A 14164-nucleotide genomic window follows, 5' to 3' on the forward strand; every position below is an offset into this window, starting at 1 on the left:
TCAGATCGTTAATTATAAAGTCAGGAAAAAGAATAACTAACTATACCATGGTTTAAGTATGCTAATTTGGATATCATTTAGCATTCACATATTTTGTGTCGTATTTGTATTATTTCTTCTTTTTGTATTTTATTGAGTTATTAGGTTTACATTCAGAATATTAATCAAATTCATTATGCATACATTATTCTTATTTATTAATCTTTAGTTTCTTTTATTTCCCTTTACAATACTTTATTATATTTTTTAAAGTGTAATACAATAGAAGAATAGAAGTTAAGTACAATCTACTCTATAGACCTTCGTGGGTAATCGGTTACCGTACGCGCCTTTGGTGTGGAAGACCTAGGTTTGATTCTTGGTGGGAGCTCATGTGGTTCGGATTCCACGTTAATCAGTAGGTCCTGTTTCATATAGCCTCGCCGCTAAAAAGGATGTTAAATTCAAAATCAACTTATCAACTCTATGGATCTTAATTCGCAGCAGAAAACTGTTTTGTCCTATCTGTTCTATAGAGTTCAATGTTGAAAACAAAATTTCCAGTAAAAATCCACCATTTTCGGTTTCATTAAGGTAATTACAGATGGTATTGAGTCGCTGGACTGAAATCTGGAAATCGTTTCTCGCCTCTTTGATACATTTTTGAAGGAGTTTGGTTTATCAAAACGCTTTTATATCTTTACCTTGTCCATCCTGGGAAAAAATAATGAATCACAACAAAATTTGGTCAGGATTTAGACGGGTCAAACTTAGGAATTAAGTTCGTTTTGGGGGCCGATATTCAAACCGGAAGTTGTAGAAGTAAACCATTTCCGGTTATAACGATAAACACTATAGAGCTAAAACGATAAGAGATAGCAAGAAGCTGATATTTTGAATCGATTTAGCGTTCTAAGAATAAATATAATATCTCTTAACATCTGTTCAAACATGAAATGGTAGACATCACACACTTCCGATTTTAACGTTAATTGCCACAGAATAAAACTGTCATAGATAGCGAGGAGCACTTTTCTGCTATGAATTAGGCGACCCAGGAATATACTCTATCTCTTTTCTAATCTTTCTACTTAAATCGGAAGTAGTAGTAATTACTATCACTTCTGGTTTTAATGTCAATTGTAAAAGTATCACGTCTACGAACTAAACTAACAGATTATCGATGCACTAGAAGAACTGCTTGACACTCTCGTCTGAAATACTTGATACCAGAGGAGATGTAGGACATCTTCTTTCAAAGATTCATTCACTTAACTTCATTAAGTTGCTTTATTTCTGGTCTACAATTTCCAATATATTGGTCAGAACCGAAGACGTCTGCAGTCCAAGGATAAGACTTTCCATAGACCTTTTATTTAGTTGGAGAGCATAGTAAGCACAATTTAATACTTGGATCTCAACCTGACGGAACACGTCATATAAACAGCAGAAGAAAAGGGCAGCGAACCAACGTGACAGTTTGGACACGCTCTAGAAGATGATGTAGGTCTAAAGAACACGTAAATGATGAACGTTTGATCACAAGCTGAAATGAAAAGTATCATCAATAAATTTGTAAATAAAATCAGACAAGTTTGTGACCGTTTTTCCCAGCACCTAAATTATAGTTTTTTTTTTATTCCAATGTTCTGCTGCTGATTTTGTCCACCAGAAATCAGATGAAAGCTAAGTAAAGCTGAAAACATATTGTTTTTATTTGGCATTATTTTGTCCAATGACCTCGACGGTGTGGACTTATACCAAGTTTATAAATACCTCACTCGTTCATAAGATGCGCACAGAAAGCCAAAGAAAAGGGAGATCTTTCCGCCTAAGGCATCCTAAAATACATATCTTCCATTAGAACTTGAGACCTATACCAGTATGACAAGTGCACTTCAAACTTTGATTACAGTTCCTTTATTTGTCATACTGTTTGAACAGTCCCTCAGTAAAATGAAGCTGTTAAAATCATACAGGATTCTATTATGAGACAGGAATGACATTAAATCGACATCGATCATAAAACAGCATTGACATTGGATGTTGAGGATATAATTGAAAATTTCGCAGCTACTAAACGGAAGTGTTTAATTTTAAATGCTAAAACTCTTTGCGTTTCAGAAATACTTATTTTATTCCCGTTTGTTACACGGGAAGTATTATTTTGTTAAAACTTATGGCATGAATTTCTGGACAGAAGCCCAAGCATAAGGTTATACGACAAATGACTGAAAACATATTGACGTGAAATCTAGGAACAAGCACTTAAACTACTTCGACTAAGTGATTCACAAAATGATTCACTGTGAAAGAACCAGAGTAATGCAAAATTTTCACCATCATGCAGAATCATCCTATAAAAATGTGATGCAGAAAATGCATCACTACAATGCAAAGAGTGAGCAGAAACAGGCTAATTACCTAGGTAAATAAATAGTACGGTAGTTTGAAGGGGTTAAATTCCAAAGTTGGGCGTCCGTTTCCAGCGAATTTTTTAAAATTTACAGGAAATATATGGATAGTTTGATCGTTTGTGTGTTTGATAATATATAAGAGTCTCGAAAAATCTGTTTATTTGTTATATATAAACGGTTATAAACATGGGACTATATGGCGAGCGGAGGGAACTACTTGGCGCAAGGTAACCGAACAGTTGCATTGTGGGAAAGAAACGAGCATTTATGTTACCAACATGGCGAATGTACAAGGGCAATGAACTAGCAATTTTAACATTTGTGAAGGAATACATTGATAACGAGCAAAATCTTTTAAAAGTTTGTGAAGCGCACGGATTAATGAACCTAATAACAAATTGCAGAAAGCGTGGAAAGGAGATAACAGAAAAAACTTGACGAAAGCGGACGCCCAACTTCGGAATATATGCCGTTTGAAGTATTCCATATGTCAACCAACATATGCTGAATGTTTGTTTATGCAGTTAATACTTACTGCACAAAAGCTCCATAAAAATACAAATTTGTATATACATTATAAAATAAAAGCAATTTAAAATATAAGAAAAATAATAAATATACAACGAAATAGTGGTGCGGTTGTTAGAAATATCATCTCATATAACAAATATATATATATATATATATATATATATATATATATATATATATATATATATATATATATATATATATATATACTGAATAGTTATTTAGTAGCTCATACATAACATAAATCTCATAAAAGAAGAAATATAAAAAATGAAAAACAATTAAAATGCACAAATGATAAATACGAGGTGTGTTTGAAAAAGACCGAACTTTTGAAATAGCTCGTTAACCAGCACAGGGAACACGTTGCGTGTACTGTACGCACCTAGCGGCAAGCTTAGAGAACAAACTGCCATTTGCCTTGTTTCGTTAAGACCGTTACAGCCACTGAAGTGAGTACGAGCACAAGCTGTCCGTTGGATTAGTGACAAAGATAACAATGAAAGAGTTTGGAAACAACGTGTGTGTATGTGTGTGAAGTTTTACTACAAACTAAGCAAACATTTTACAGTCATTTCAGTTACTTAAGTAAGCACACAGGGAGGACTGAATAAATCGGTCAAAGATCAAGGTGATATTGGTTATTTTTTGACTGCAAGGCATTGTCCATCATGAATTTGTACCACGCAGTCAGATGGTAAACAAACAATTGCACATGAAAATTTTAGCGCATTTGAGGGATGCTATGCGCAGGAAGAGGCTTGTGGGAAAATCAGACTTGGACGGTGCACCATGACACTGCGCTGTCTCACGCGTCGCTCCCCCAGCAATAGTTATCTATCAAAATATCAAACTCCCTTTGTACCCTATCTACCCTATTCTCCGGACCAAGCCCTAGAAGACTCTTTGATGTTTCACGACCTTAAAACCACTTCGAAAGGACGTCGTTTCAAAACCATAAAGGAGATACAGAACAATATGCCAAAGGAGATACACAGACCTGCGCTGCATCTCAGAAAATGCGTTCCAAGAGGCTTTTCAAAAATGGAAGAGACATTAGGAACAGTTTATTGTTAACAGAGGGGACTAATTTGAGATAGACGGTGCTTTTTAAAATGTTGTAAAATGAGCAATACAGATTTTATACCAAAAGTTCTGTTTTTTAACAGACCTCGTATATTTACGCAAAAAGAGAGTACCAAGATAGTAGTACGATGGTTGGATTTGATTTGATTTTGAGTTTAACGTCCCGTTCAGCAGCGAGGCTACATGAGACGTGGACCTACTGATTAACGTGGAATCCGAACCACATGAGCTCCCGCCGGGAATCGAACCCGGGTCTCCCACGCCAAAGGCGCGTATGCTAACCGCTTAGCCACGGAGGAGCTCGTTGGTTGGAAATAGAACTTATGTAACAATATATACTGAATGGTCCATTTTGGAGATTATGCTGCAAAAATATAAATAAAATATTAAACAAAATAATAAGGTAAAGAAGTATATAAATGTAAAGTCACCGAAATCTATTAATCTTCTCGCAGTGATGATTGGTAACGGAAAAGAACACTTTCGTCAAATACTAGCAGCGTGCCGAATTTAGAAAATAATTTAGGGTGGGCATTGCTCACTCAGCCCCTCTCCACACACCCACACCCACAAGGTCCACCGGGTTCGGACCTCCCAAAATTTTTTAACTCAACGTACACTCATGTCCAAAATTATTGTCGCATGTCTATAAAAATGTTGTAGGAATATAATTTGATAACGAATTCGCCCGGTATTTCCTATTATGTTAGTATGTGTATAATCGACAAAGACATGTATGTGGCAAATTTCATGTCAAAAGAGCAATGAATAAGATCAATAAAACGTAAATAAAATTTTCTTGTCCATTTAGCAACATTTTGTTTTACTCATTATAATTTTCTTGTTTAATTATTTTCCTATGAAATTTACCACACGTATACATTTCCCGATTATACACATAGTATCAGTATTAAAAGTACCCTACAAAATCATTATCAAATTATATTCTTACAAGAACACATTTATAGATATGCGACAATAATTTTGAACATGAGTGTACATATGTAAACTTTCTCAATAAAACTATACTCATTTAACAGTGAAATGATTGATGTAGCATGAAAATTTGTTATTACACTTCATCTGTACTCTTCCGCTTATAGAGATAATCTAGTTCTATCATTTTTTTCTATAGGTGCAAATATAGGTGGAAATATTTGATAATTATTATCGTCTTTACGGATGAAGAGTAATACCTGTTCAATACGATGGACGTGGTGGCTTGTAGTATTGACCCCTCCCAACAAAAAATTCTGGTTGTGCCACTGTCCTGTCTGGCTTTATTGTATGCAAAGTAATTGCATGTAAGCCTTTTACTGCTCTGAAATTTCCTTTTCACTAATTAGCATTTCTTCTAACAGATATTCCCTAGTTTTTAATACAATAGTATGTGATGCTGGAGAATCTATCAGTGTATAAGATTAAGATACAATAAATTCATCACGCTTAATCGCATTTGGATATATTGTACTTGTGGCTTTCTATATGTCTAATTTTCTCCCGTTTGGGAGTCATCTAGTTCTTATGTAAATGCCTTTAAAATTGATTTAACAAAAGTACCATGAATTAGGGAGTTAATAGAAATTTCGACTTATTTTCATTTCATATATTTTAAATTCATTACTTACTTGTTATTTTACTGTCAGATAGTGTTTCTACTTCATTACATATGCATGGAAAGTGCTAGGTTCTTCGTTAAGAAGAAAACCTGTATTATTTTGCGCTCTGCCAACTGGTTAAATTAGCTTATATACTTTGATGCTTTCATGGAAAATTCAGTTTCAGAGAAATGAGAGAACAAGACAAAATAATTTCGGCATTCTTTTTTTTTTGTACTGTTTGCGTTTGTCTATTTTAATTTACCCGCTTTTCTTTTTTACTTGTGTTGACTTAATTTCATTTCCTCGTATTTTCATATAATTGTAAATAAAATGACATAACCCGTCAAGACAAGAAGATTTTATTTTATTTCATGGAATTGACTTCTGTTTGACATTTCTTGTTAACATGACATTTTTGAACTTTCAAATTTATTTCTTCAATTATAAACATTTCACATTATAACTTGTATTTTTCTGTCATTTTTTTAAAATACTTAAATTCTTCATTGTTTCAGCAGATAAGGAAACCTAAATCTATTTGGTTTTAAACTTTTCATATTCATATTTTACGACGAAAAATTGTTATTGATTTATTTTTACAACGTAGTAGTAGTCCTGGATCCACAGTACATGCCCGTAAAAATTTGTAGGTGCACGGAGTTTTATTGTTGTATCGTCTTCTTCAAACTATCGTTATCTGCTTTTTCGTGGGTAGACATCTCAATTATTGTCGCTTATCTCCACAGACGCCATTTTCCAATATGGCCGCCAAATAAACAATCAGCATACATAACTAAGGAACTAAGTCACTAGGAAAGTCATCTTGGTGTCGAATCATAGGTTTTTGAGGTCAGAGAATTCAAATATTATTATAAAATTGCTATATATTGAAGTATTTTATATATTACCGACAAAAATACATTTTATATGCAAAGGGTGGACCATTTTAATTCATCCACGGGAGTATCTCGAAAACCACAAGTCGAATCAAGGAAAGTTTTCGATTATATTTGTTAGCCCAAAGAGGGACATATTTTGACCTACTCTTTAATACCACCAGATGAACAGTGTTACCAATTAAACACAAAGGTATTTTTCAAATGTCGTTACTTCAGGTTATTACAAATTTCAAATCTGCACTTGAAAAGAAAACAAGCAATACCACATTTATTGTTCAGTATTATAAACTAACGACGCTACAATATGAAAAACATTTAAAACAACCCAACTTTGAAGGCTTCTAAAACAATACTAACGCAAGTGAGGTGCGAGGGAAGGCATATCGAATGTACCTTAGTGTCAAGTACTACAGTCACGATGTGACATATTTCGAATTAATGTGAATAAAGTTATAAGAAATTAAAAATTTTACTTTTTCGAAAGGCTTCATTTCGTAAAATTGCATAGATAACTATCACATCTAATTATGTAAGTTGTTTTCAAAAAGCATGAAGATCATAATTCCGTTTACAGCACTTGATATCTGAAACCATTGGAGAGATATGGCAATTAATGTTAAAGTTGGCAAGACTGCTTAAAATCATTAATTATGAGAACTTGTTACAAATACAACTGCCAAAAACTGTTAACACTACGCCATTGTAAGTAATTTTCAATTGCTTATCATTTTCTTCCAATTATTCGAAATACGTCAGATCATAATGATAGTATTTGACACTAAGGTGCATTCGATATGCCTTGTCCCGTTCGTCTCACTTGCGTTATCATTATTTTAGAAACCTTCAAAGTTAGGTTATTTTTAATATTTGTGATACTATAGTGTTATTAGTTTACAACCCTGAACAATAAGTGTGGTATTGCTTGTTTTCTTTTTAAATGAAGATTTGAAATTTGTAATAACTTGAGGTAGTGACATTTGAAAAAATACAACTTTGTGTTGGAATGCAACATTGTCAATCTGGTGGTATAAAGAGTACGCGAAAAATGTCTCCCTTTATGACAAACAAATTTCATTGTAAAGTTATTTTGGTCCGGTATATACTTTCCAAAATATTCCCGTGGATGAATCAAAATGGTCTACCCTGTATATATGGTGTATTGCATTTATTACAGACATTGGAGCCCTGTCTATGTTAACTTAAAAGGATGCGAAAACAAAATTGATATTTAAAATGTTTTATGGTTTACAATATATGTAAAAGCAGTATAACAAATATTGTGCTATTAGTATAATTATGAATTATTATTTGTTAATGGTTCAAAATATAATTAATCCAAAAAAATTAAACCATTAGAAAAGTTGCTGATGTGACTAAACAACTTAGTATTCTTACAATTCCACTTATAAACAACATTATACACAACATTTGAGCAACCACAATATTTACAGTCTCTAATATTATTTTGTCATTTTGTTGAGTTAACTGCAAAAGTTCTGATTTCTCGCTACATTCGTTCATAAATCTTAAATAGCAATCTCTTAGTTCTTGACTTGACACTAACAGTTGAGTGTGAAGTAATTTACACTTTCCTTTTTCCTTACTTTGCAAGGCCAGTCGAAACTGATTTAATTCTTTATGCAAATTATTATATGCTTCATTTTCGTTATTACCCCAGAAAGCATCCCTAAATCATTTTATCGAATGCTTCAGAGACAATTAACATTCCTTGAAACGCCCGGGAAAATAATGTTTTTCTTTTAGTACACTCTTAGCCGAATTCACTCCGAAGCTCTCTGTTTCAACAGGAGCATTATCGAAACCGTTACCAAGGATGTACCTCCCAGCACACCGTAGAGCCACTTTTGTGCAATGAAATACTCCAAGCATTGGCAATATATCATAAAATTACTCTGGGTTATTTAGAACTATGTCCACAACTATACAGAACACTCCTTCGTCGCAGAAGACCGGAAGATTGGGTTGTCTCAATTGTTGTTTCACAGATTAAAAGCTTTAAGGGCAGTACAAACAATAGCGTAATCAGTAACTGGGGAAGAAATAACTGACAGAAACCCAACTTATTTAATTGATACAACCTCGGATGAAATTAAAGAATGCATACTGCTCCACTTTGGTGACGCATGCTGAGTGTTGCCTAAAAAATGAAATGAAATGAAATCGTTGAGTTTTACGTCTCACGGTTATGCCGGTTAGGCTAAAGGAGACGGTGATAATGAGAGATGAGTGAAATGGTGGAATGAAGAAAGTGGGAGGAAACGGGAGCACCCCGAGAAAACCCACGAGCACGGTGTTTGTCCACCACAAAGTTCACTTGGCGGGGGCTGGGATCGAACCCGGGACCCCAAGCACAGTGTTGCCTAAAAACGCACCATATCGAATAAGAGAAATAACAAACACTGTTTTTAGAGCACATGTGGATGCCTCATCAGATACATAAATGCCAACATCCTCAGCAACTTCAAAGTTGTTGGGAAGACCAGGTTTGATTGTATTCTTTCTTTGGTTTAGTAATGTCATCATCTTCCAGTTCATTATCATTATCGATGTTTGCGACATCACTGTCTCCTGCTGCTTTCATGAGTAAGTGTGTTTTGCTAATATTGAATAGGGATTAAAGAATGATAATACATCAGACATCGTCATCATCTTCCAGGATTACAGAAGGTCTGCGGAATCATAGAATTTGTCGCTTAAGTTAAAATCTATTTCCTTAATAGCATTACGCAGGAGTATTCCTGCAGTCTTTACGGCATTTTGAGATCTAATCATTTGAGCTAAAACTTCTGAACTCAGATCAGAAGAAAATACAAGCAAAGGTTCCTTTCGGTTTTTTGATGGACAAAACTTGATTTTGTCATCATATTCCCTAACCAAAAATATCTTCACCTCATTGTTATAAATTGGAATACTGTCATCGAAGTTGTTCATCAGCTTCCTAATTTTAGAAAGTGTGAAGCCATAACCCTTACTGAGCAAAGGGTCAATAACTGTTTTGCTTGCTTGAATAACTGGAATTTCTATAACAATTTTGTATTTTTCGGCTCTTTAACACTTGACAGGCAGTCATATTTTCTAAGATAAGCTTTTATGCAGTTTCCTTCGGCGAGTACATCGGCCGCAAACAATTTGTACTATCTAAATCTTTGATATGATCTAATACTTCATTTTGAAAGAAATTTGCAGCAGCCAGAAATTTGTGGGCTTTATTCTCTTCACACACACGAAACTTCTTTACTCCACGCACTTGTTATTGTAGAGGAAATATTTCCGCAGGTAATCCATGGAATATTATCTTGGAATTCTTTCTGATTAGGACCTCGGCGGGAAGTAGTTAATGACAGATTTTAATACAATTTATCCTCATATTGAACTTGGACTCCCCGAAAAGCTTTGGACCGCTCCAAAATAAATTTCTGTGTACGCCCCTGGAAAATTCAATATATCGCAATTTTAAGATAATATTTGAATTCTCTGATCCCGAAAACCTACGATTTGACACCAAGATGACTTTCCTAGGTGACTTAGTTCCTTAGTTATGTATGTTGACTGCTTATTTGGCGGCCATATTGGAAAATGCCGTCTGTGGAGATAAGCGACCATAATTGAGATGTCTACCCAAGAAAAAATAGAAAGCGATAGCTAAAAGAACACGATGCAGTAATAAAACTCCGTGCACCCATAAATTTTTACGGGCATGTACTGTGGATCCCGGACTATAGTGCTTGCATATTAAAAATAACAGCTCTGGTATCACGAGTTTTATTTTAATACGCTTTTTTGTTTCATTAGGTTCCTTTCCAACGGAAAACGAAATATTAAACAATATTATTTTTTCTTTTAGTTAGTTTTAAATTACCTACGTTTCTTTGCATAACAATTGAAAGTATGGTACTTGTACCGATTATGGCCCGGGTCCCTAATATGGCCCACACACCATATCTCTGCAAATTTACGTTGGTGCTACTAGATGACATTATAAACTGTTCTCTCATGACAAGCGTAAACATATTTGCGCAGCTCAGAGGACATAGTTTAATTGTCATCTAGTAGCACTAACGTGAATCTGCAGAGATATGGTGGGTGGGCCATATTAGGGACCCGGGCCATAATCGGTACAAGTACCATATATTGGAAAGGAGCGAACAGTACTCACTAGTAAAATACTTACTCATCTGTAATGTGAGGAACCTGGTTCGATCTCAGTCTGGGGGCGCGGTGGCTCAGTGGTAGAGCGTTCACCTCCGGTGCTTGGGGTCTCTGATTCGATCCCAGCTCGCACCGTGTGGACTTTGTGGTGCATAAACACCGTGCTCGTGGGTTTTCTAGGGGTTCTCCCATTTCCTCCCACTTTCTTCATTCCACCATTTCATTCATTTTTCATCATCACTATCTTTTTTAGCCTAACCGGCATAACCACGGGACGTAAAACTGAAAAATTTCATTTTATTTTCTTTTATCGATCTCAGACTATCTAAGTTGGTGGTGGACAACATCGTGTTCATGAGTTTTCCCGTGGTTCTCTTGTTTCTTCCAACATTACCATTCCATGTATTATTTCATAATCTTCCTACCTCCACTTTCACTGATAGTTCGTCTTCTTTAGCGTACACGCCATAATAGTGACACATAAACCTAGAAATATAATGTCATTTCATAACAGATGTATTGAAAGAAAAGTACCGATTGTAACCGACGATTTGAAGTTGAGTTGAGTTTAACGTCCCGTTCAGCAGCGAGGCTATATGAGACGTGGACCTACTGATTAACGTGGAATCCGAATCAAATGAGCTCCCACCGGGAATCGAACCAGGGTCTCCCACGCCAAAGGCGCGTACGCTAACTGCTTAGCCACGAAGGAGCTCACCAACGATTTGGAATAAGAGATATGAGATTCATTTGAATTTATTATATTATAATATTTGCACTATTTCTTTGTTATTGACTGCCGCATCATTATTAGTGATGAACAATCTCTCCAATGATGAAAATCACTCTGATTCAATTTCTCGTGGTAATATATGAGGTTCATCCAGAAAGACAGTGGTGATGTGAAACTCAAACAACAAATGATTTGTGAAAAATGTTTATGGCATAGAAACTACATAAGTTGCTCTACTTTCCAATATACTCATAGTGGCGACATATGACAAGACAAGCCTAGTTCCCAAAATGACGTCTGTGCAGTGGAAAGCATTTTGTGGTTTGGAATATGAGTGTTTTCCCCTTGTTTATAGCATGCATTTCGTAGACATTTTGCAACTGGTCACAAAAGCATTCTGAGGTGGTATCGTCATTGAACATTTCGTCTCTGCATATCTTGATAATCATTACCCTGTTGCTTCTTCTATTCACACCTACTACACTATCTCCAGATCACTATAAAGAACAATCTCCAAGTCGTTTCTTTCTTTTCGAGTTGCTCCACTATGCAGCAGCTTATAAAGACCTCCTAGCTCTCCCGACTTATTATCATTCTATCTTGTTTCTTGCACGCACAGGATCCCTAATTGTCTTCTTTTTATCAGCTCTACCATCTCTGTTTCTTGTCCATTCATCGTACCAACATTATGAGCAATTTATATTTATGTAATTAATAACTAGGCTAATTTTGGTAAACCTTACATCTTAAATGGCCAAGTTACGAAAATTGAAACATATTAAATGATTACTAGGAATGGCCACAAAGTTCCGGTTCCGGCGGAACCGGTTCCGCGAGGAACCGGTTCTCGGAGATCCGGTTTTCAGAACCGGTTCCGGATCTGGATTCGAAAACACGGTTCCAGAACCGGATCTTAGGAACCGGTTCCAGATCTGGATCAGAAAACCCGGTTCCAGAACCGGATCTTAGGAACCGGTTCCACATCTGGATCTGAAAACCCGGTTCCAGAACCGGATCTTAGGAACCGGTTCCAGATCTGGATCCGAAAGCCCCCAAAGACCCGTAAAGGAGGCATAAAGTTCACCTTCAAAAATAATGCAATGAGGACCATGCGCTTGTGCCTTCACCGCCCAGACCCGTTTGTGCCCCCAGAAAAAATTTTGGTCCACCAGTGGGTGTTTAGCCAAATGAGTTGGCCAGTTTGCCTGTTTAACCAATGAGTTTGCCAATTACCCAGTTTATTTAGCCAAATGAGACAAGCTGCCGCCGCCTGGGCGCCTGCCTGTCGCTTCCACCATTTCATCTAGCATACTGTTCACAGCTTGCCAGCAGCTCGGGTTTAGCGTAGGGATGGTCACAAAGTTTCGGTTCCAGCGGAACCGGTTCTGTTTTTAGAACCGGTTCCAGACCTGGATTCGAAGAACCGGTTCCAGACCTGGATCCGAAGAACCGGTTCCGGAACCGGATCTTCTAGAACCGGATGCGTTCAGACCCGAAAACCGGTTCCACTAGGAACCGGTTCTGGCCATCCCTAATGATTACGTAGAATTTTAAGATAGTTTGAAGAAAATGGACAAATATGTCTCTCGGACGTGAAGGGGTTAAAGGACAGAAAAGACGTTCTTCGAAGACAACGCCAAGCCAGGAAGACGACGTCTATAGATGCGGTTTAAAAACAGATTACATGTCTAGACGCAATGTCCGAGGACGGATAAATCTTTGTATTAAATGTGTCTCTAGATACTCTTCCGTCGTCTTCGAAGCGAACATAAATATACGGAAGCTACGAAAACCTTAGTTTTATTTAATTTTATTGTAATTTACTTTCCCTAAATATTCTTTACGCTACTCGATCTTGTAAAAAACTTTTCCATATGACTATAATAAAAATGTAAATAAATTGTTACCTGTTTCTTTTTCTCATACTCTCGGCGTGTGGAGACTTGATATATTCCTCGACAATTTGCTTCCATCGTCTTCGGCATAGCCAACCTCTGAAAAAGCTCTGAACTTTTTTGATCTTTCTGAGCTCTTCTGTGTCCACCGAGTCCTGACGAGTGGCTGAATAATTTGGCACAGGTCGCCACTCCTTCTTCAGTGCACACAGCTGGAAAGAATAATGAAATATTTAACATATTCATGGAAGTAAAGACGCATTTTTCTGCATTAAAAGTTTACTAGTAAGTATAGCTGAATCTCACTAGGATACACTTGGTAACATAGGATTTTCTATGCTGTTCAGAAGGTTGATTAATTACTTGCTTAAAGTTTAATGGAGACGTCAGGACCGAGGATATATGCTGACGTCTTCATTCAATGGTCAATACAAGATGAACATTAAAATTCAAAATAAAATTTCTAAAAAAAAAAATCCAAAATAAGATCTACACAATAAAAAAGCAAACTAAAAAGTAATAAAAGTAAAACAAATGCCGCGAAATGGATAAAGGAATAAATAACAAAATATAAATTATATGACAAGGAAATGACTTAAAAATAGCAATAACAGAAAGTCATAACAACAAAAACTCTACAAAGAAAATTTATTAGAGCACGTTAACCATTCCAATTGTAGCAAATAAAGTGAAAATAACGTCACTAAAGATCAAATTTTCCCCTAAAACCTGATTAAGATTTTTAGGTAGGCGTAAACGTTCTCTGAGATCTGAATATTCAGGACATTCTACCAAAATATGCCAAATACTCAGTCGAACGATAAACACTTTAACAATATGGACAGTTAAGGCC

The 14164-nt window shown here is 35.9% G+C and overlaps 1 protein-coding gene across 1 annotated transcript in view; it reads right to left on the reverse strand.

Moving 5' to 3' along the window:
- The window catches only part of LOC145666671 (ras-specific guanine nucleotide-releasing factor 1-like), a 997934-nt gene that overhangs the window by 258974 nt on the left and 724796 nt on the right, over positions 1-14164 (reverse strand). The window contains exon 5 of the mRNA XM_081734144.1: positions 13324-13523. Coding sequence (XP_081590270.1) covers positions 13324-13523 — 200 coding nt within the window. The remainder of the gene's footprint in view (positions 1-13323; positions 13524-14164) is intronic.

This window comes from Thermobia domestica, chromosome 12 (assembly GCF_964235325.1).
Source record: "Thermobia domestica chromosome 12, izTheDome1.hap1.1, whole genome shotgun sequence".
Lineage (NCBI taxonomy): Eukaryota > Metazoa > Arthropoda > Insecta > Zygentoma > Lepismatidae > Thermobia > Thermobia domestica.